At 49.7% G+C, this 13,790-nt stretch overlaps 1 protein-coding gene across 3 annotated transcripts in view; it reads right to left on the bottom strand.

The window, feature by feature from the left end:
- Positions 1 to 13,790, bottom strand: part of Itgae (integrin alpha E, epithelial-associated) — a 56,945-nt gene that overhangs the window by 16,311 nt on the left and 26,844 nt on the right. For 2 of the 3 annotated variants that reach the window (NM_008399.3, NM_001361245.1), the window contains exons 13-22: positions 12,942 to 13,087; positions 12,504 to 12,644; positions 11,585 to 11,809; positions 10,734 to 10,864; positions 9,165 to 9,295; positions 7,871 to 8,031; positions 5,752 to 5,880; positions 4,187 to 4,260; positions 1,838 to 1,970; positions 118 to 216 (exon numbers count right to left, since the gene is read on the bottom strand). In NM_008399.3, coding sequence (NP_032425.2) covers positions 118 to 216; positions 1,838 to 1,970; positions 4,187 to 4,260; positions 5,752 to 5,880; positions 7,871 to 8,031; positions 9,165 to 9,295; positions 10,734 to 10,864; positions 11,585 to 11,809; positions 12,504 to 12,644; positions 12,942 to 13,087 — 1,370 coding nt within the window. The remainder of the gene's footprint in view (positions 1 to 117; positions 217 to 1,837; positions 1,971 to 4,186; positions 4,261 to 5,751; positions 5,881 to 7,870; positions 8,032 to 9,164; positions 9,296 to 10,733; positions 10,865 to 11,584; positions 11,810 to 12,503; positions 12,645 to 12,941; positions 13,088 to 13,790) is intronic. The other variant, XM_017314299.2, reaches the window with a different exon arrangement.

The raw sequence follows: 13,790 nt of genomic DNA, 5'->3' as shown, positions 1-13,790 counted from the left end.
ACACTACTGACAGCAACGCCAGCAAAGGAGACATAGTAACCACACCTGAAAGGTGCAGACGAGGCTGGAAGTCAGGGATAGCAGGAAGAGCCACCTAATCCCAACAGACTCACTCACAGATGATCTCTTGAGTATGGGGTGACCAATCTTGCAGTTCATGACCAGGACAGAAGCAACTGGCTTGGGGTCATCACACTGAACATCTGGAGATACTGGCTGTTAAAACAGAAGAGGTTAAAAAAAAATACAAAAACAAAAGCTGGGTGCGGTGGTGCACGCCTTTAATCCCAGCACTTGGGAGGCAGAGACAGGCGGATTTCTGAGTTCCAGGCCAGCCTGGTCTACAGAGTGAGTTCCAGGACAGCCAGGGCTACACAGAGAAACCCTGTCTCGGAAAAAAAAAATGTTTTATCTTTGTTTATATTTTTTTATTTATTTATTTTGTGGGTGGGAGTGTTTCGCCCACATGTGTGTTTTGCATGCATGTGCCTACCTGGCACCCCTTCAGAGGTCAGAAGAGGATGTCTGATTCCTCTGGAAGTGGAATTACAGATAGTTGTGAACTGACATGGAGCAGCTGGGATTCAAACCTAGGTCCTCTGGAGAGCAGCTGGTGCTCTTAACTGCGTCATCTCTCCAGCCCCAAGAGATGCCCTTGAGGAAAAGAAGTGGTTCCCTCACACCAATTTGACAACCGCTCACTGATTTGTCTCCATGTCTGACGTGGTCCCTGGCCTCCTCACAACTGAGAATTGAGTTTAAACCCAAAGCCAAAGTAGTGTTCTGTGAGCAAGGCACAGTGGCGGTAGACTGGTTCCAGCTGACAGGACTCTGTAGAGTCATCATGGAGAGGAAGGCGTTGAGGCTGGACTGTGGGGCAAAGTGAGTGTCTCACTGAGATGGAGGGAACGTTTGGTCTCAACCATGGCTCCTCAACTAGATCACCAAACAGCTACTCCGCCAGCTAGTGTCCCATCACTAGTTCCATTCTAGATATGTAGAAGTTAATTTTAATTTTTCATTCAATATATGCTAACTTAGCTCAAACAAACTGAGAACCTCCCCCCACCCCAGGGGTGGGGGGCTCGGCAAACCTATAGTCCCATCAGAGTCAGGTTTTACAGACTCACTGCCATGAGGAAAACTGTCTTGGGGAAGGGGGGTCTTCACTCAACAAAGGAAAATGCAGAGTTGTCAGAGGGTTGGGGTGGGTGCAGTTAAGGAAAAAGGCAGATGAAGCTGTCCTGAGAGCCTCAGTAAAGGGATCAGGTGATGCCAGGAGTGTCGTGATCCCAATTAGGTTAACAGACCCTGTCCAAGGAAAGCTGTGTCCAGAAACACTGAATCTACAGCTCTGTACCAGTGCACACCAAATCTAGTTCTCTCTGTCAAAATGACTTAGATTCCCCAGACAAGAGCAGGGTGGTTTTCTAGTTCCCAAAAGAACTAGCAGCAGAGTTTCCCACCATCTTTGAATTAACAGAACAAATCATCTCCGTATTGTGATCCTTGGCAGCCACATGATTGCAAGCCCATCTTTGCAGCTGGCCTTGTGTCTGTGAGCATAGAGAACAGTGGGAAGAGAATTTTAACTTCCTCTATTCCTTAGGCATTAAAATTTATCTCCCACAGTCCTGGTTAAGAGAGACTGTGCAAGGAGGGGGCAAGCAGCAGGGGTGCTGCTGCAGGTTTGCAGGGCACAGAATTAGAAAGGATTCGTCAATCGCTATGCCTGTACTGCATGGGGCAGAAGGAGGCTGGTGGCCATGAAGTAGAATCAGACAGACAAACAAGGAGAAGACACAGCAGCATGTTTCCCTGCCCCTACAACAAATACCTTTTGTATCTTCTTAAACTGTAAGTTTCTGGGATAATTGAGAGCCATGTTTGTCATGTAGGAATCCTCTCCAGAGTTAGTCAGGCTGATGTTCATGGTCACCTCCTTTGTGACGCCCACCACCAGTTCCTGCCTGTGAAGGGCAAAAGAGGGGAGAGAGAACATGTTGGCAGTGTATTTGATCTGTAAAATTCCTTATTACAGAAAAGCACATTCTTTTATTAAAGAGATTTTTTTTAAAAAAAGACTTATGTATATGAGTACACAATAGCTGTCTTCAGACACACTAGAAGAGGGCATCGGATCCTATTACAGATGGTTGTGAGCCACCATGTGGTTGCTGGGTATTGAACTCGGGTCTTCTGGAAGAGCAGCCAGTGCTCTTCACTACTGAGCCATCTCTCCAGCCCTGAAAAGCGTATTCTTAACAATCCTCTAAGATAAACTGCATAAAGGCCCAGATTTTCTTCCTCTTAACAGAGCTGGACCCCTAGCTCCATGTCCACCTTAACTGCTTAGTCACTAAGCTGTTGGTGACATTATAATCCCTTACTTGGTGGTTACCATGAGCCAAACACCACCCCAGGAGCTCAGTTAATCCTCAGAATTACCCTACAAAGAGGTGTAATTACTTTCCATTTTGCAGAAGAGGAAACAGAGCTCATTTCAGTTTCACTGTTGCTCATCCTGCACTCACTATGCATCCCTGCTGGCCTTGCAATCCTGCCTCCACCTCCCAAGTGCTGGGATAATAGATGTGAGCCACAGTGCCTGTCACTGTGTTTGTGTGTTTGGTTGGTTGATTTGTTGAAACAGTCTCACTTTGTAGTCCAGGCAGGGAAGTCTAGTTCTCATTTGATTTTCTAGTGGACCCATGTCTGTAGAGAAGTCAAGAGCCTGGCAAATCACTGGACTGAGCACAGGGTCCCCAATGGAGGAGTTAGAAAAATGACTGAAGAAGCAGAAGGGACTTGCAACCCCATAGGAAGAACAACAATATCAACCAACCAGACTCCCCAGAGCTCCCAGGGACTAAACCATCAACTAAAGAGGGACCCACGGCTCCAGCCACATATGTAACAGAGGATGACCTTGTCAGGCATCAGTGGGAGGAGAGGCCCTTGGTCCTGTGAAGGCTCCATGCAGTTCTAGATGCCTGGGCAGAGCCTTTTCCTTGCTCCCTACCTCTACTGTCAGCAAATTCTAACAAAAGATAACCACTGCCTTTGCCTTGCTCAGTCTAGGCCATCACCCTCTTACCTCACCTGCACTGTCCAGTAGTCATTATTTTCTCCCTGCTTCCTACTGTTCATCACTGTCTAGCCCAGTGATGAGCTCAACCTATGGCTCACAACCCCTTTCAAAGTCAACCAGCTGTTTCACAGATATCACCCAAGACCATCAGGGGAAAAAAAGATATTTACATTACTATTTGTAACAGTGGAAAAATTACATTTATGAAGTAAATGAAAATAATGTTATGGTTGGGGTCACCACAACACAAGGAACTGTATTAAAGGGTTGAAGCATTAGCAAGAGAACCACTGGTCTAGCAAGAGCCCGCTTTGTTCCTTGACCTCCCAGCTCACATTCAGGGCCCTTCTAACATCCCACGGGATCGATCCCCTTAGGCTTACCCCAGCTCTCCCATGTTACTCCTCCCCCCTCTCCCCCTCTGCATTCACATGGGGTCCGTGCCCCACCTGCCAGGCCTGCTTCCATCAGGGTATTTGCTCAACACTCAGAGCCACAAGGATGGTGCCCACAGTCCCGTTACCCTCCCTGACCACCATATTTAAACCCTCACCCCTTCCCTATACTGCTCCCTCAATGTCTGACTTATCTTTGCATCATATCCCATCAACCTAGAGTTGACACATCTATCTCTTTCCCCTTAAGTTCCAGGAGGGAAAGGATTTTTGTCTGTACCGTTGACTGAAGTGTTTCCCAGTATCTAGAGTCCCTAGAACTGAGTAGAACTACTCCAGAAATTGCTTATAAATTTGACCAAGGGGTGAACCAGAGGAAATTTTAGGAGTAAGAATCACTGTACATAGCATTGTCCAGGAGGTCAAGAGACCTGGGTTCAAGTCCACCAAATGGCCACTGAAAATCTATACAAGGACCTTAACTACTTATTTGTTTCTCAGTCTATACAATGGGAATACAGATTTTTAGCTTTGCCTCCCTCGCAGGGTGGCTGAAATAACAAATACAAAATCCTGTTGAGAGCCATGAGGAGACGGGGAGAGGAGTGTTCATGGATCTGGATAAGGGGTGTGCCCAGGTGAACCCTCGGGAAGATATCAGCTGCCGAAGTGATGGTGATGATAACAAGGTCCAACTCACTGGGAGATGTTGGTGGTCAGCTGGATCTCAGCGATGCAGAACACTTTGTTCTTGCAGTCCTTCTCGTAGGGCAGCTGGAACCAGACAAAGAGGAGCAGAGTCAGCCCCAGGATCCCACCGTTTCCCAGCAACCCTGCCTCTAACCTTCCTCCTGCTTAGAGAAGCACGGCTCAGAGAATGAAGGCAGACTGAGACTGTGCCCACATGGCCGAGAGCTGTGTGACGTACTTAGACAACACAGGTACACTGTGATCTAGACCTTTAGCTAAGCTCAAATATAGGGTGACCTTTGTGGAGTGTGCTGTCATGTTTGCTTTCGGTGCACTGAGCACTAACACTGGAGCAGCTTTCTTTTTTTTTTTTTTTTTAAAGATTTATTTATTTATTATATGTAAGTACACTGTAGCTGTCCAGAAGAGGGAGTCAGATCTTGTTACAGATGGTTGTAAGCCACCATGTGGTTGCTGGGATTTGAACTCCGGACCTTCGGGAGAACAGTAGGGTGCTCTTACCCACTGAGCCATCTCACCAGCCCTGGAGCAGCTTTCTACCTCCAGCGTCAGGGAGGGAAAAGCCTATGTGAAGGAAAGCGCTCTTGGTCCCTTGGAGTAGAGACAGAAACAGCCAGGGCGGGAACAGGATGAATTCTTTCGAGCACTCTCCTCCACCAGGGCAGTCTTCTGGGTAAGTTCACTTCCCTGGGTTTAGAGTTTACCACACCCACCCCAACTACCACCTTCTAATAGTCTTGTTATGACTCCTTTCCCCCTGGTGATTTCTCTCCACTCTGTGGGTAGAGATTGGCAGAGTACCCTGGGAGCCACAGCCTGGCTAAGGACAAATCCCCATCCATAGGTATGACAGGATTAGAAAATTCAGCTCTGCAGGACAGTGGTGGCGCACACCTTTACTCCCAGCACATGGGAGGCAAAGGCAGGCAGATTTCTGAGTTCGAGGTCAGCCTGGTCTACAGAGTGAATTCCAAGACAGCCAGGACTATACAGAGAAACCCTGTCTCGGAAAACCAAAAAGAAAAAGGGAAACGAAAAGAAAAAGGAAATGCAGCTCTTTCATCTTTCCTTGATCATGAAAAAGTTTCTGTGATACTACCTGCCTGTCCCAGCTGCACTGATGGGGACCAGGACAGAGGTCAATGCAGACTTGGAGGACCAGACAGCTCAGCATGAAGGCTCTGAGCAAGTAAGTGTCTGAGACTTCCTCTCTGCAGCACAGGGCAGCTCAGGAGCTGGCTCCAGTCTATCCCCAACACATGACCCACCACAGCATCCTAAGACACTATGCAAAGTCCCAGCCCCAGTACACAGTGCATCCACGTGTGTCACTGAGCATGAAGGGAACACATTTGGTGAACAAGCACAGGGCAATAGCCAGAGACCTGCTACCCACCAGTGAGCAATAAACAGCAGCCATCTTGGGAGCTCCACTTCCTTGCTGACAGTCTGAAGACCCTCCCCCACAACTCTAGCCATCCTTGAAGTTAGGGGAGCAGGTGTCTCATGTTGTATGTCCCCCAAGATGGTTGGGTCCTCCCTGTGGGCAGTCACCTGGAAGATGGCAGAGGGTTCCTTGTAGTGGTCCAGGGTGGGGTTGGGGTAGTCCCTCCTTCCCCCAGACGTCTGGAACTCGTAGGTGACCTTGATGGTGATGTTGGAGAAGCAGTCCTCCTCACAAAGCTGTGGGTAGGGAGGATGGAGGGGTCAGAGGTGGGTGTGAAGAAGGAGATATAAAGAGTGATAGTGATGACCCCCGGAAGTCTTCCAAGGGATCCAGGCAGAGGGGAGCTGTTCCTCAAGCCACCAAGAGCTTTAGAAAAGCACCCCCAGTGTGCTCACGGTTGGGTCTCAGGGCACCTGGTGGTTCTCACCCCAGTCACAAAGGGATTCTAGCTTAGACTTTGTGTGGAGCGCAAACAAGAACCGTGGAAGGGAGAGTCATAGCCACATGTGAGTTAACAAAGATCTCCAGCCAACAGAGAGGGAGACTGAGAGGAAAAAATGAAAATAGAAGGCAGGCATTGGAGGAGGCCATTTGCTACGCTCTGTTTGAAGGAGTCTTCTCGTCAGAATGAGAGCACCAAGGGCTGATGAGATGGCTCAGTGTGCAAAAGTCTCGCTCTCAAGCCTGAGGTCAAGTCCCAGAACCTACAGGGTAGAAGGAGAGAACTGACCCCCACCGGTTGTTCCCTGACCATCACATGTTCATTGTGGAATGCATAAATACATAAATAAGTGTTGAACATGAGAGCAAGTCAACTTGATTGCCTGGTAAAATATAGCTAGGCCTTTAAATGTTAAAGATTTATTTTGTTATTTTAATTATTTATATGTGTGTGGTGTGGGGTACGTGCACACGAGTGTTGGTGCTAGCCTAAGGAGGTCAGAGGCACTGGGTCCCCTGGAGCTGCATTCACAAGCTCCCTCGCACCCCAGTGTGGTGCTAGGAACCAATTTCAGGTCCTCTAGAAAATCAGCAGGCACTCCTAGCCACTGAGCCGTCTCCATAGCTCTATGCCTTTATTTTTAGAGGGCCATAGATGTTTTAGAAACTTTCCTAAGCCAAGGAACAATTAAAAGTACATTCAAAGCATAATCCATGAGTTTGTTTTCTGAAATAAAAGGCAAAGTTCTAAGACCCGTTAGACCCTGAGTTCCTACAAGACCACTTAAAAAAAAAAAAAAAGTATCAATATCTTCAGCAAGATTTCTCTTTTTAAATAACCTTTTTTATTGATATTTTCTTCATTTACATTTCAAATGCTATCTCGAAGGTCTCCTATACCCTCCCCCCGCCCTGCTCTCCTACCCACCCACTCCCACTTCTTGGCCCTGGCATTTCCCTGTACTGGGGTATATAAAGTTTGCAAGAGCAAGGGGCCTCTCTTCCCAATGATGGTCGATTAGGCCATCTTCTGCTACATATGCAACTAGAGATACAAGCTCTGAGGGTACTGGTTAGTTCATATTGTTGTCCCACCTATAGGGTTGCAAACTCCTTCAGCTCCTTGGGTACTTTCTCTAGCTCTTTTAAATAACCTTTTAAAAAATAACTGTCTTTTTGTTTTGTTTTGTTTTTTGTTTTTTTGAGAGAGTTTCTCTGTGTAGCCCTTGCTGTCCCGGAACTCACTCTGTAGACCAGGCTGGCCTTGAACTCAGAGATCCGCCTGCCTCTGCCTCCCAAGTGCTGGGATTAAAGGCGTGTGTCACCACTGCCCAGTAACTCTGTCTTTCTAGTTCTGCCTTTTCATTCTAATTTTCTGATGTGGATCTACTCAAGGGGCTCTAGCCCACTGTTACTATCAGGTAAGATTAGACAACATAGTTAAGCCATTCCCTGCTTTATCCGTCCGGCTCCCAGGAAGCTCAGTGGTGGTGTCTGAGATCCACCTCTGGTAGATACTTTCCCTCTGCCCTGCTTTCTCCTTCCTTTGCTCCTTCCTTCCCAGGGCACTAACTGCAGTGCCTCACACATGCAGAGCATGCAGAGCTCACTCTGCATCACAGAGACACACCCATAGCCCAAGCTTCTTTAGTTTGGATTTCCAGTAGGATTATATTTCTGGTGTCACTTTGTGGTTCTTGATATGTTATGGTTGCTTTGTCTGTGTGGGAAGGCTCCTGCACTGCAGACACATTCTCTGGGCTGTTGTCTAAATTCTCTACTTACCTCCTCTGTGGAGATGAGCCAGAAGTGTTCACACAGAAAGGACCCTCCGTTCCACTTCCTGAGGCAGCTCTGACAACCGCTCGAGTCCTCACACTGCAGCCTCTGCCTTTGCTTGGTCACATCCACATCCACCGTAAAGTTGAGGAACATCTCTCTAAGGCCTGGGGTTGAAGACCAGACCTTCTGATGAGCCTGGGAAGGGCAAGGTCCAGGCAGAGAGGCCCTGCCTGCTGAGGCTGTGTGCTGAGCTGAACATGGTCCCCATGCGAGCACTTCCTTGAGGCCAGACTCTAGGATCCTTTTTGTGTCTCACCATATAGCTCTCACCTAGAACTTGGAATGTAGAACAACCTTGCCTTGAATTCACAGAGATCCATCTGCCTCTGCCTCCTGAGTGCTGGCATTAATGCCCTGCTAGCCATCATCTTTGTGAAGATGGTTTCCCCCCCCCCTTTTTTTTTTTCTGATAGACCTGGCCAGTCTCTCAGTATTCTGGACCCACGCTCAGCACTTTCCTCAAGTTGAGTTCAACCTTCTTTAGGGAAAGAGGCTGTAGGAGGTGCGCTGACTAATTTCTTGTCAACTTGACACAAGCTAGAGTTCTTTTTTTTGCTTGGTTTTGGTTTGGTTTGGTTTTGGTTTGTGTGTGTGTGTGTGTGTGTGTGTGTGTGTGTGTGTGTGTGTGTGTTTTGAGACAGGGTTTCTCTGTGTAGCCCTGGCTGTCCTGGAACTCACTCTGTAGACCAGGCTGGCCTCAAACTCAGAAATCCGCCTGTCTCTGCCTCCCAAGTGCTGGGATTAAAGGCGTGCACCACCACGCCCAGCTAGAGTTCTTTGGAAGACAGAACCTAGTTGAGAAAATGTCCCCACTAGATTGGCTTGTGGGCTAGCCAGTAGTGCATTTTCTTGATTGATGATTAATGTGGGAGGGCCCTACCCATTGTGGGTGGTGCTATCCCTGGGCTGGTGGTCCTGGGTGCTATAAGAAAGCAGGCTGAGCAAGCCATGAGGAGCAAGCCAGTAAAGCAACATTCTTCCATGGCTTCAGCTTCAGTTCCCACCTCCAGGTTCCTGCCTTGAGTTCCTGCCCTGAATTTTCTGGATGATGGACTACAAACTGTAAGCTGAAAGAAACCTTTTTCTCCCCAAGCTGATAAGTTATTTCTCCACCAGCAAAAAGAGCCAATTCAAGCCAGGTGTGTGTGTGTGTGTGTGTGTGTGTGTGTGTGTGTGTGTGTGTGTGTGTGTACACATACACATCTCAGGAACAACTACAACATCAGGCAGCCATTACCTGGCTCAGAAGCTACGCCTGAAGAGTCAACTTCAAAACACAGTTTTACATCCATCTTGCCTATGAAGACCATGGGCAGTGCATCGGGGGTAAAGGTCATAGATACGGTCAGGTCAACCACAGGGCGTGAGCTAAAGAAGACAGCAAAGAAGCCCATGAGAAGTGCACAGATTCCGCCACATTCAACATCTCCGACATGCAGGGGTGCACTGAATCCGCAGGATATATTAACGGGAGGGAAGAGGTGAGGCTTTGGTCTCACGGGGAAGCAATTTTCAGTCTTCTGGTTAGAGCCCCTGTGTACCATGCCCTGCAGAAAGTTCCACACTTGTCTGCTCACCAGCATCTCCAAGTGAACAGGCCTCCAAATGGAGCACCCATTCTCCCCACCTTCCAAGCCCCAGTCTGCCCCCGCCTCAGGCTCCTTTTGTCTCACCCGCAGGGCATCAATAAACAGGAGTAGAGACATGCAAGGACCTGGTGATGCTGTGATAGGATAAGGCGATAGAAATGGAGGCTACTTAGATCAGGATCTCCCTGATAAGGGGGCCTTGAAAGTGAGAGCCATTAACAGGAAAAAGCCAGCTATGTGAGGGTCTGAGGGGAGGAAGCATTCCAGGCAGGAGAAAACAGAGCTGGTGCAAAGGGCCTGTGGCAGGATGAGGCTTGCTTGTTTGAGAAACACAAAGGTCAGAGAGACAGAGCATATGAGTGTAAAGGAAAGATGGTGGTGACAAGAGCTGGGGACAGGAGCACTGTAGGTGGAGATGAGGAACTAGGATTGGGATTTTACTGAGGTGGGACCCACTGAGAAGTTTTAAGCAGTAAAGTTAGAGGGATCACATCAAGAGAGCACAGTCTATGTGGTGGTCCTGGCAAGAGATGACAGCTCCCCTGTGCTGGGAGGTGTTTTGGAGTTAATATCAACAAAAAGGCTATGACACAATAATGGAGGAAGGATGAAGAAGCCTGCAGAGAGCTTTTGTCCTCTGTAGCTCAGAGGACCTTGAGTTCACCTGCCTCAGCCTCCTCAGTAGCTGAAATTACAGGCCCATGCCACCAGGCCCAGCCCCAGAGTTTAATCATCACTCTCCAGGTGGGTGAGATAGCACCATTTGCTGAAACAGGAGCCTGGGTCAGGGCAGATTGGGGATTGGAATTCCATTTGCAGGCCTGTCCACTTGAGATGTTGGTGACATCCAGACAGCAGGTGTGGAACTCTCTGGAGGGCAGGTACAGGAGCTCTGGCCAGTGAACTGAAAACCATTCCACCAGAACTGAACTGCCTTCCTTGTGTACTTTCTCATGTGATCCTCCCACCCCCGGGAGACGGGCACTGTCATTATTCCAAACTGTGGATAAGAAAGTTGGGACTTAGACTCTGATAGCCTCCTCAAAGTCATACTGCTGACAGCTGAGGGGCAAACCCACCCAGGCAGACCCTAGAACCTGTACCCCATCTCCACACTTCTTCCCTCCCTCCGTGCCTGGAGTCTGCCGGACCCACTGAGTGTAAAACAAGGGATGAGGCTGGAGCTTGAGTCAGAAAAGGGCAGGGAAGACCCCTACCGGAGCACAACCGCCGAGTCCCGAGAGCCAACTGTGATATCGGCAAGGCCATCGCCATTGAAATCTAACCCACCGGACACAGACATGCCGAAGTAGTGGAGTCCCGAGGCCACAGAGGAGGCTCGGATCTGCTGTGAGAGGAGAAGGAGAAGCTTCGCCTCTGTTCCCTTCAGCAGCACCACCCACCTCCTCACCCTGGGGGTGAACTGTCCCTGAGGAAGTGGCATCTGGGTGGATCCCTGAAGGGCAGGTGAGACTTTATGGGGGCTGGGGAAAGGCTGAGGGGAAGAGCAGGGGGCTCTGAAGACACAGTGAAGAAGGTGGGGGATGTGAGTATGGGCTGGAGGCGGAAGACTTAAGCTGATGCCATGGTGTGTGTGTGTGTGTGTGTGTGTGTGTGTGTGTGTGTGTGTGTGTGTGTGTGTGTGTTGGGGACAGAGCTAAAATCATTACGATGTGGCTATGCATTGGGTATCAAGTTACTGGGGGACTATCCCAGACATCTTGTATGGAGAAGAGGGAAGTTAGTACACAGAGGAGCATCAGTTTTCTGGACTAAGATGTCTAAGAATAAGCGGCCTAGGAACCACCTGGGGGAGGTGCTTAGGAGGAGAAAGGGGAGAGACCAGAGCATAGAGGAGCTGAATGGAGACAAGAACTAGAGGCAGAGATGAGGGACCTGGAGTGCGTTGATGGGCAGCCAACCCCTGGTGAAAACCTGCCTTCACTGGCGTCCACCACCAGAGGCTGGCCAAGCACTTAGGACTGAAGCTAACTCGGGGCTTTAGCTCATTCTCTCTGTGAGAGGCTTGAACCCCAGAAAAGCGACAGGGAAGACCTTGCAGAGTTACCTGGGAAGGACTGTCATACAAGCCACCTGAGTGTCCGTTGTAGATGTACACGCTGCCATAGCTGGCCCCGTCACCTGCCCCAAAACCCTCCAGAGGGGCCCCAATGGCCACATCTGTGAATTTGTCTTGGTTGATATCCCCCACAGCTGCCATGGCAAAGCCAAAGCGGCTATTGGTGAGCCCAGGGTGCCCACTCAGTGTGTGTGCCAAGGAGAAGGAAGCATCCTGCAAAATGAAGCAACAGCTCAGTTCCTGTGTAGGCAACCATCCCAGGACCACCCGGAGGGCATGTTCCCTTATTGGTCCCCACTCTCTAGCAGGAGTCTAAGGCTGAGAAAAAACAAGGGAATAGGCCATAGTAAAGCCAGTGTCTTAAGTCCCAGGACCTGGGGCTGGTGAGATGGCTCAGTGGGTAAGAGCACCCGACTGTTCTTCCGAAGGTCCACGGTTCAAATCCCAGCAACCACATGGTGGCTCACAACCATCCGTAACAAAAGTCCCAGGACCTGGAGCCAGCCCCTCTATCCCCATGTATTGCTATATCAGCAATGGAGAGGCTTAGGGTCCAGCTGCAGCTCTCCCATACCCTTGCTGGGAAAACTTGAGCAAGGCTCAGCATCTCTAGCTCACTGAATCCCATCCTCTTCATCTGTAATGTGACAGTGAGAGCCACTGTCACAGTTGCTGTGAGAAACAGTGAGACCAGAGCAAGTGTTCCATCTACGGGGCAACTGTGGCAGATGCTACTACCATCAATCACCCAGGTAAGAAACAGAGGACAGCCATATACCCACCATTCACGCTGAACACCCATGAACACTTCCACTCCCACCAAGCAGATATAGGGCCCACGTTCACCCAACCTCTGCTACCTAAGCAGGCATAGCCTCAGCAAGCTCTTGAGGCTGAACACTCTTACCTGCTCAGGCACCTGGTACACATAGACTCTGCCTTCTTCTCCACGGATGTGGTAAAATGGAGCAGCCACCAGTAGAAAATCTGTGGTCCCATCCATGTCGATATCCACAGGGCACAGCACAGAGCCAAAGTAGGACCCCATCTACAACCCAGAAAGAACTCAGCACTCCTGAGCATAGCGAGACCCCCTTCCACCCTCCCCTCAGCTACAGCCGTTGCTTGTGCTCTTCCTGGAGCACCAAGCTGGGGTTGTTCCGGATCAGTCTGATCTCTGGGGTCACAGGGGACTAGGGGTGAATAGCTGAGTCTCTACAGAGGGAGCCCACTGAGCAGACACGAGAACCACTGAATTTACACCCAGACCTGAGCCTTGCTCAGGGTGTCCCATCCCTCTCTCCAGGACCTCAGGTGGTAGAAAGGTGACATCTCCAGGAGGTACCTGCTCTCCTTCTATCCGTCGCACAAAGGCATCCTCCTCTCTGTCCTCCTTCCGGAGCTCAAACACAGCCCCACGGAGCTTGTGCCTTGGAGCCCCTGCCACGTAAGAGACGCCGTGGGCCTTGTGTAGCACCGCAAGGGAGTAACCTGGGGCCAGAGTGGTGTGAATGCACACAATTGCTCCCCACCTCCAGTCTTTCCCTTCAACTCCATTTTCCCAGTCACATGTTCCCACTAAAGTCAGTTCTGCACTGACAGTGGCATGTGTGCCCCCATACATGCATGGTACACTGCACCCCTTCAGCACACCAGCTCTGTATGTGAAGACTGGGGAGAAGGGTGGGGAGGGGTACCCACGACTGTTATTGTTTGTTGTTGTTGTTTTGTTTTTCTGTTTTTCAATACAGGGTTTTTCTGTATAGCCCTGGCTGTCCTGGAACTCACTTTGTAGACCAGGCTGGCCTCAAACTCAGAAATCTGCCTGCCTCTGCCTCCCAAGTGCTGGGATTAAAGGCGTGTGCCACCACTGCCTGGCACCCATGACTGTTATTAACAGAGATGCCCTGGTTCCTCTTACTCAGAGTCCAAGGCCACCCTGTCTGCATCTCTAATTCTCAATATCAGGGTCCCTAGCTAAGGTCTGATAGCCTGATGGTGTGTGAGCCATAACTTGTCTCCATTAGGAATCCTAATATGCACACCAGCCTGTCCCTGGGTTAGCTTCCAAGCCTGTCTTCTAGCCCCTGACCCAGAAGACAGGCTTGCTCCTTCTTAGCCTTCAGGCCCTACCCTCCCGTATCCATTGACTAGGTTTCATTGCCCTCCAGGCTCCACTTTCCCCATCCAGGCC

The sequence above is a fragment of the Mus musculus genome, chromosome 11 (assembly GCF_000001635.26).
Source record: "Mus musculus strain C57BL/6J chromosome 11, GRCm38.p6 C57BL/6J".
Lineage (NCBI taxonomy): Eukaryota > Metazoa > Chordata > Mammalia > Rodentia > Muridae > Mus > Mus musculus.
The sequence above is the reverse complement of the archived record's forward strand: the minus strand, read 5'-3'. Positions and strand labels throughout refer to the sequence as shown.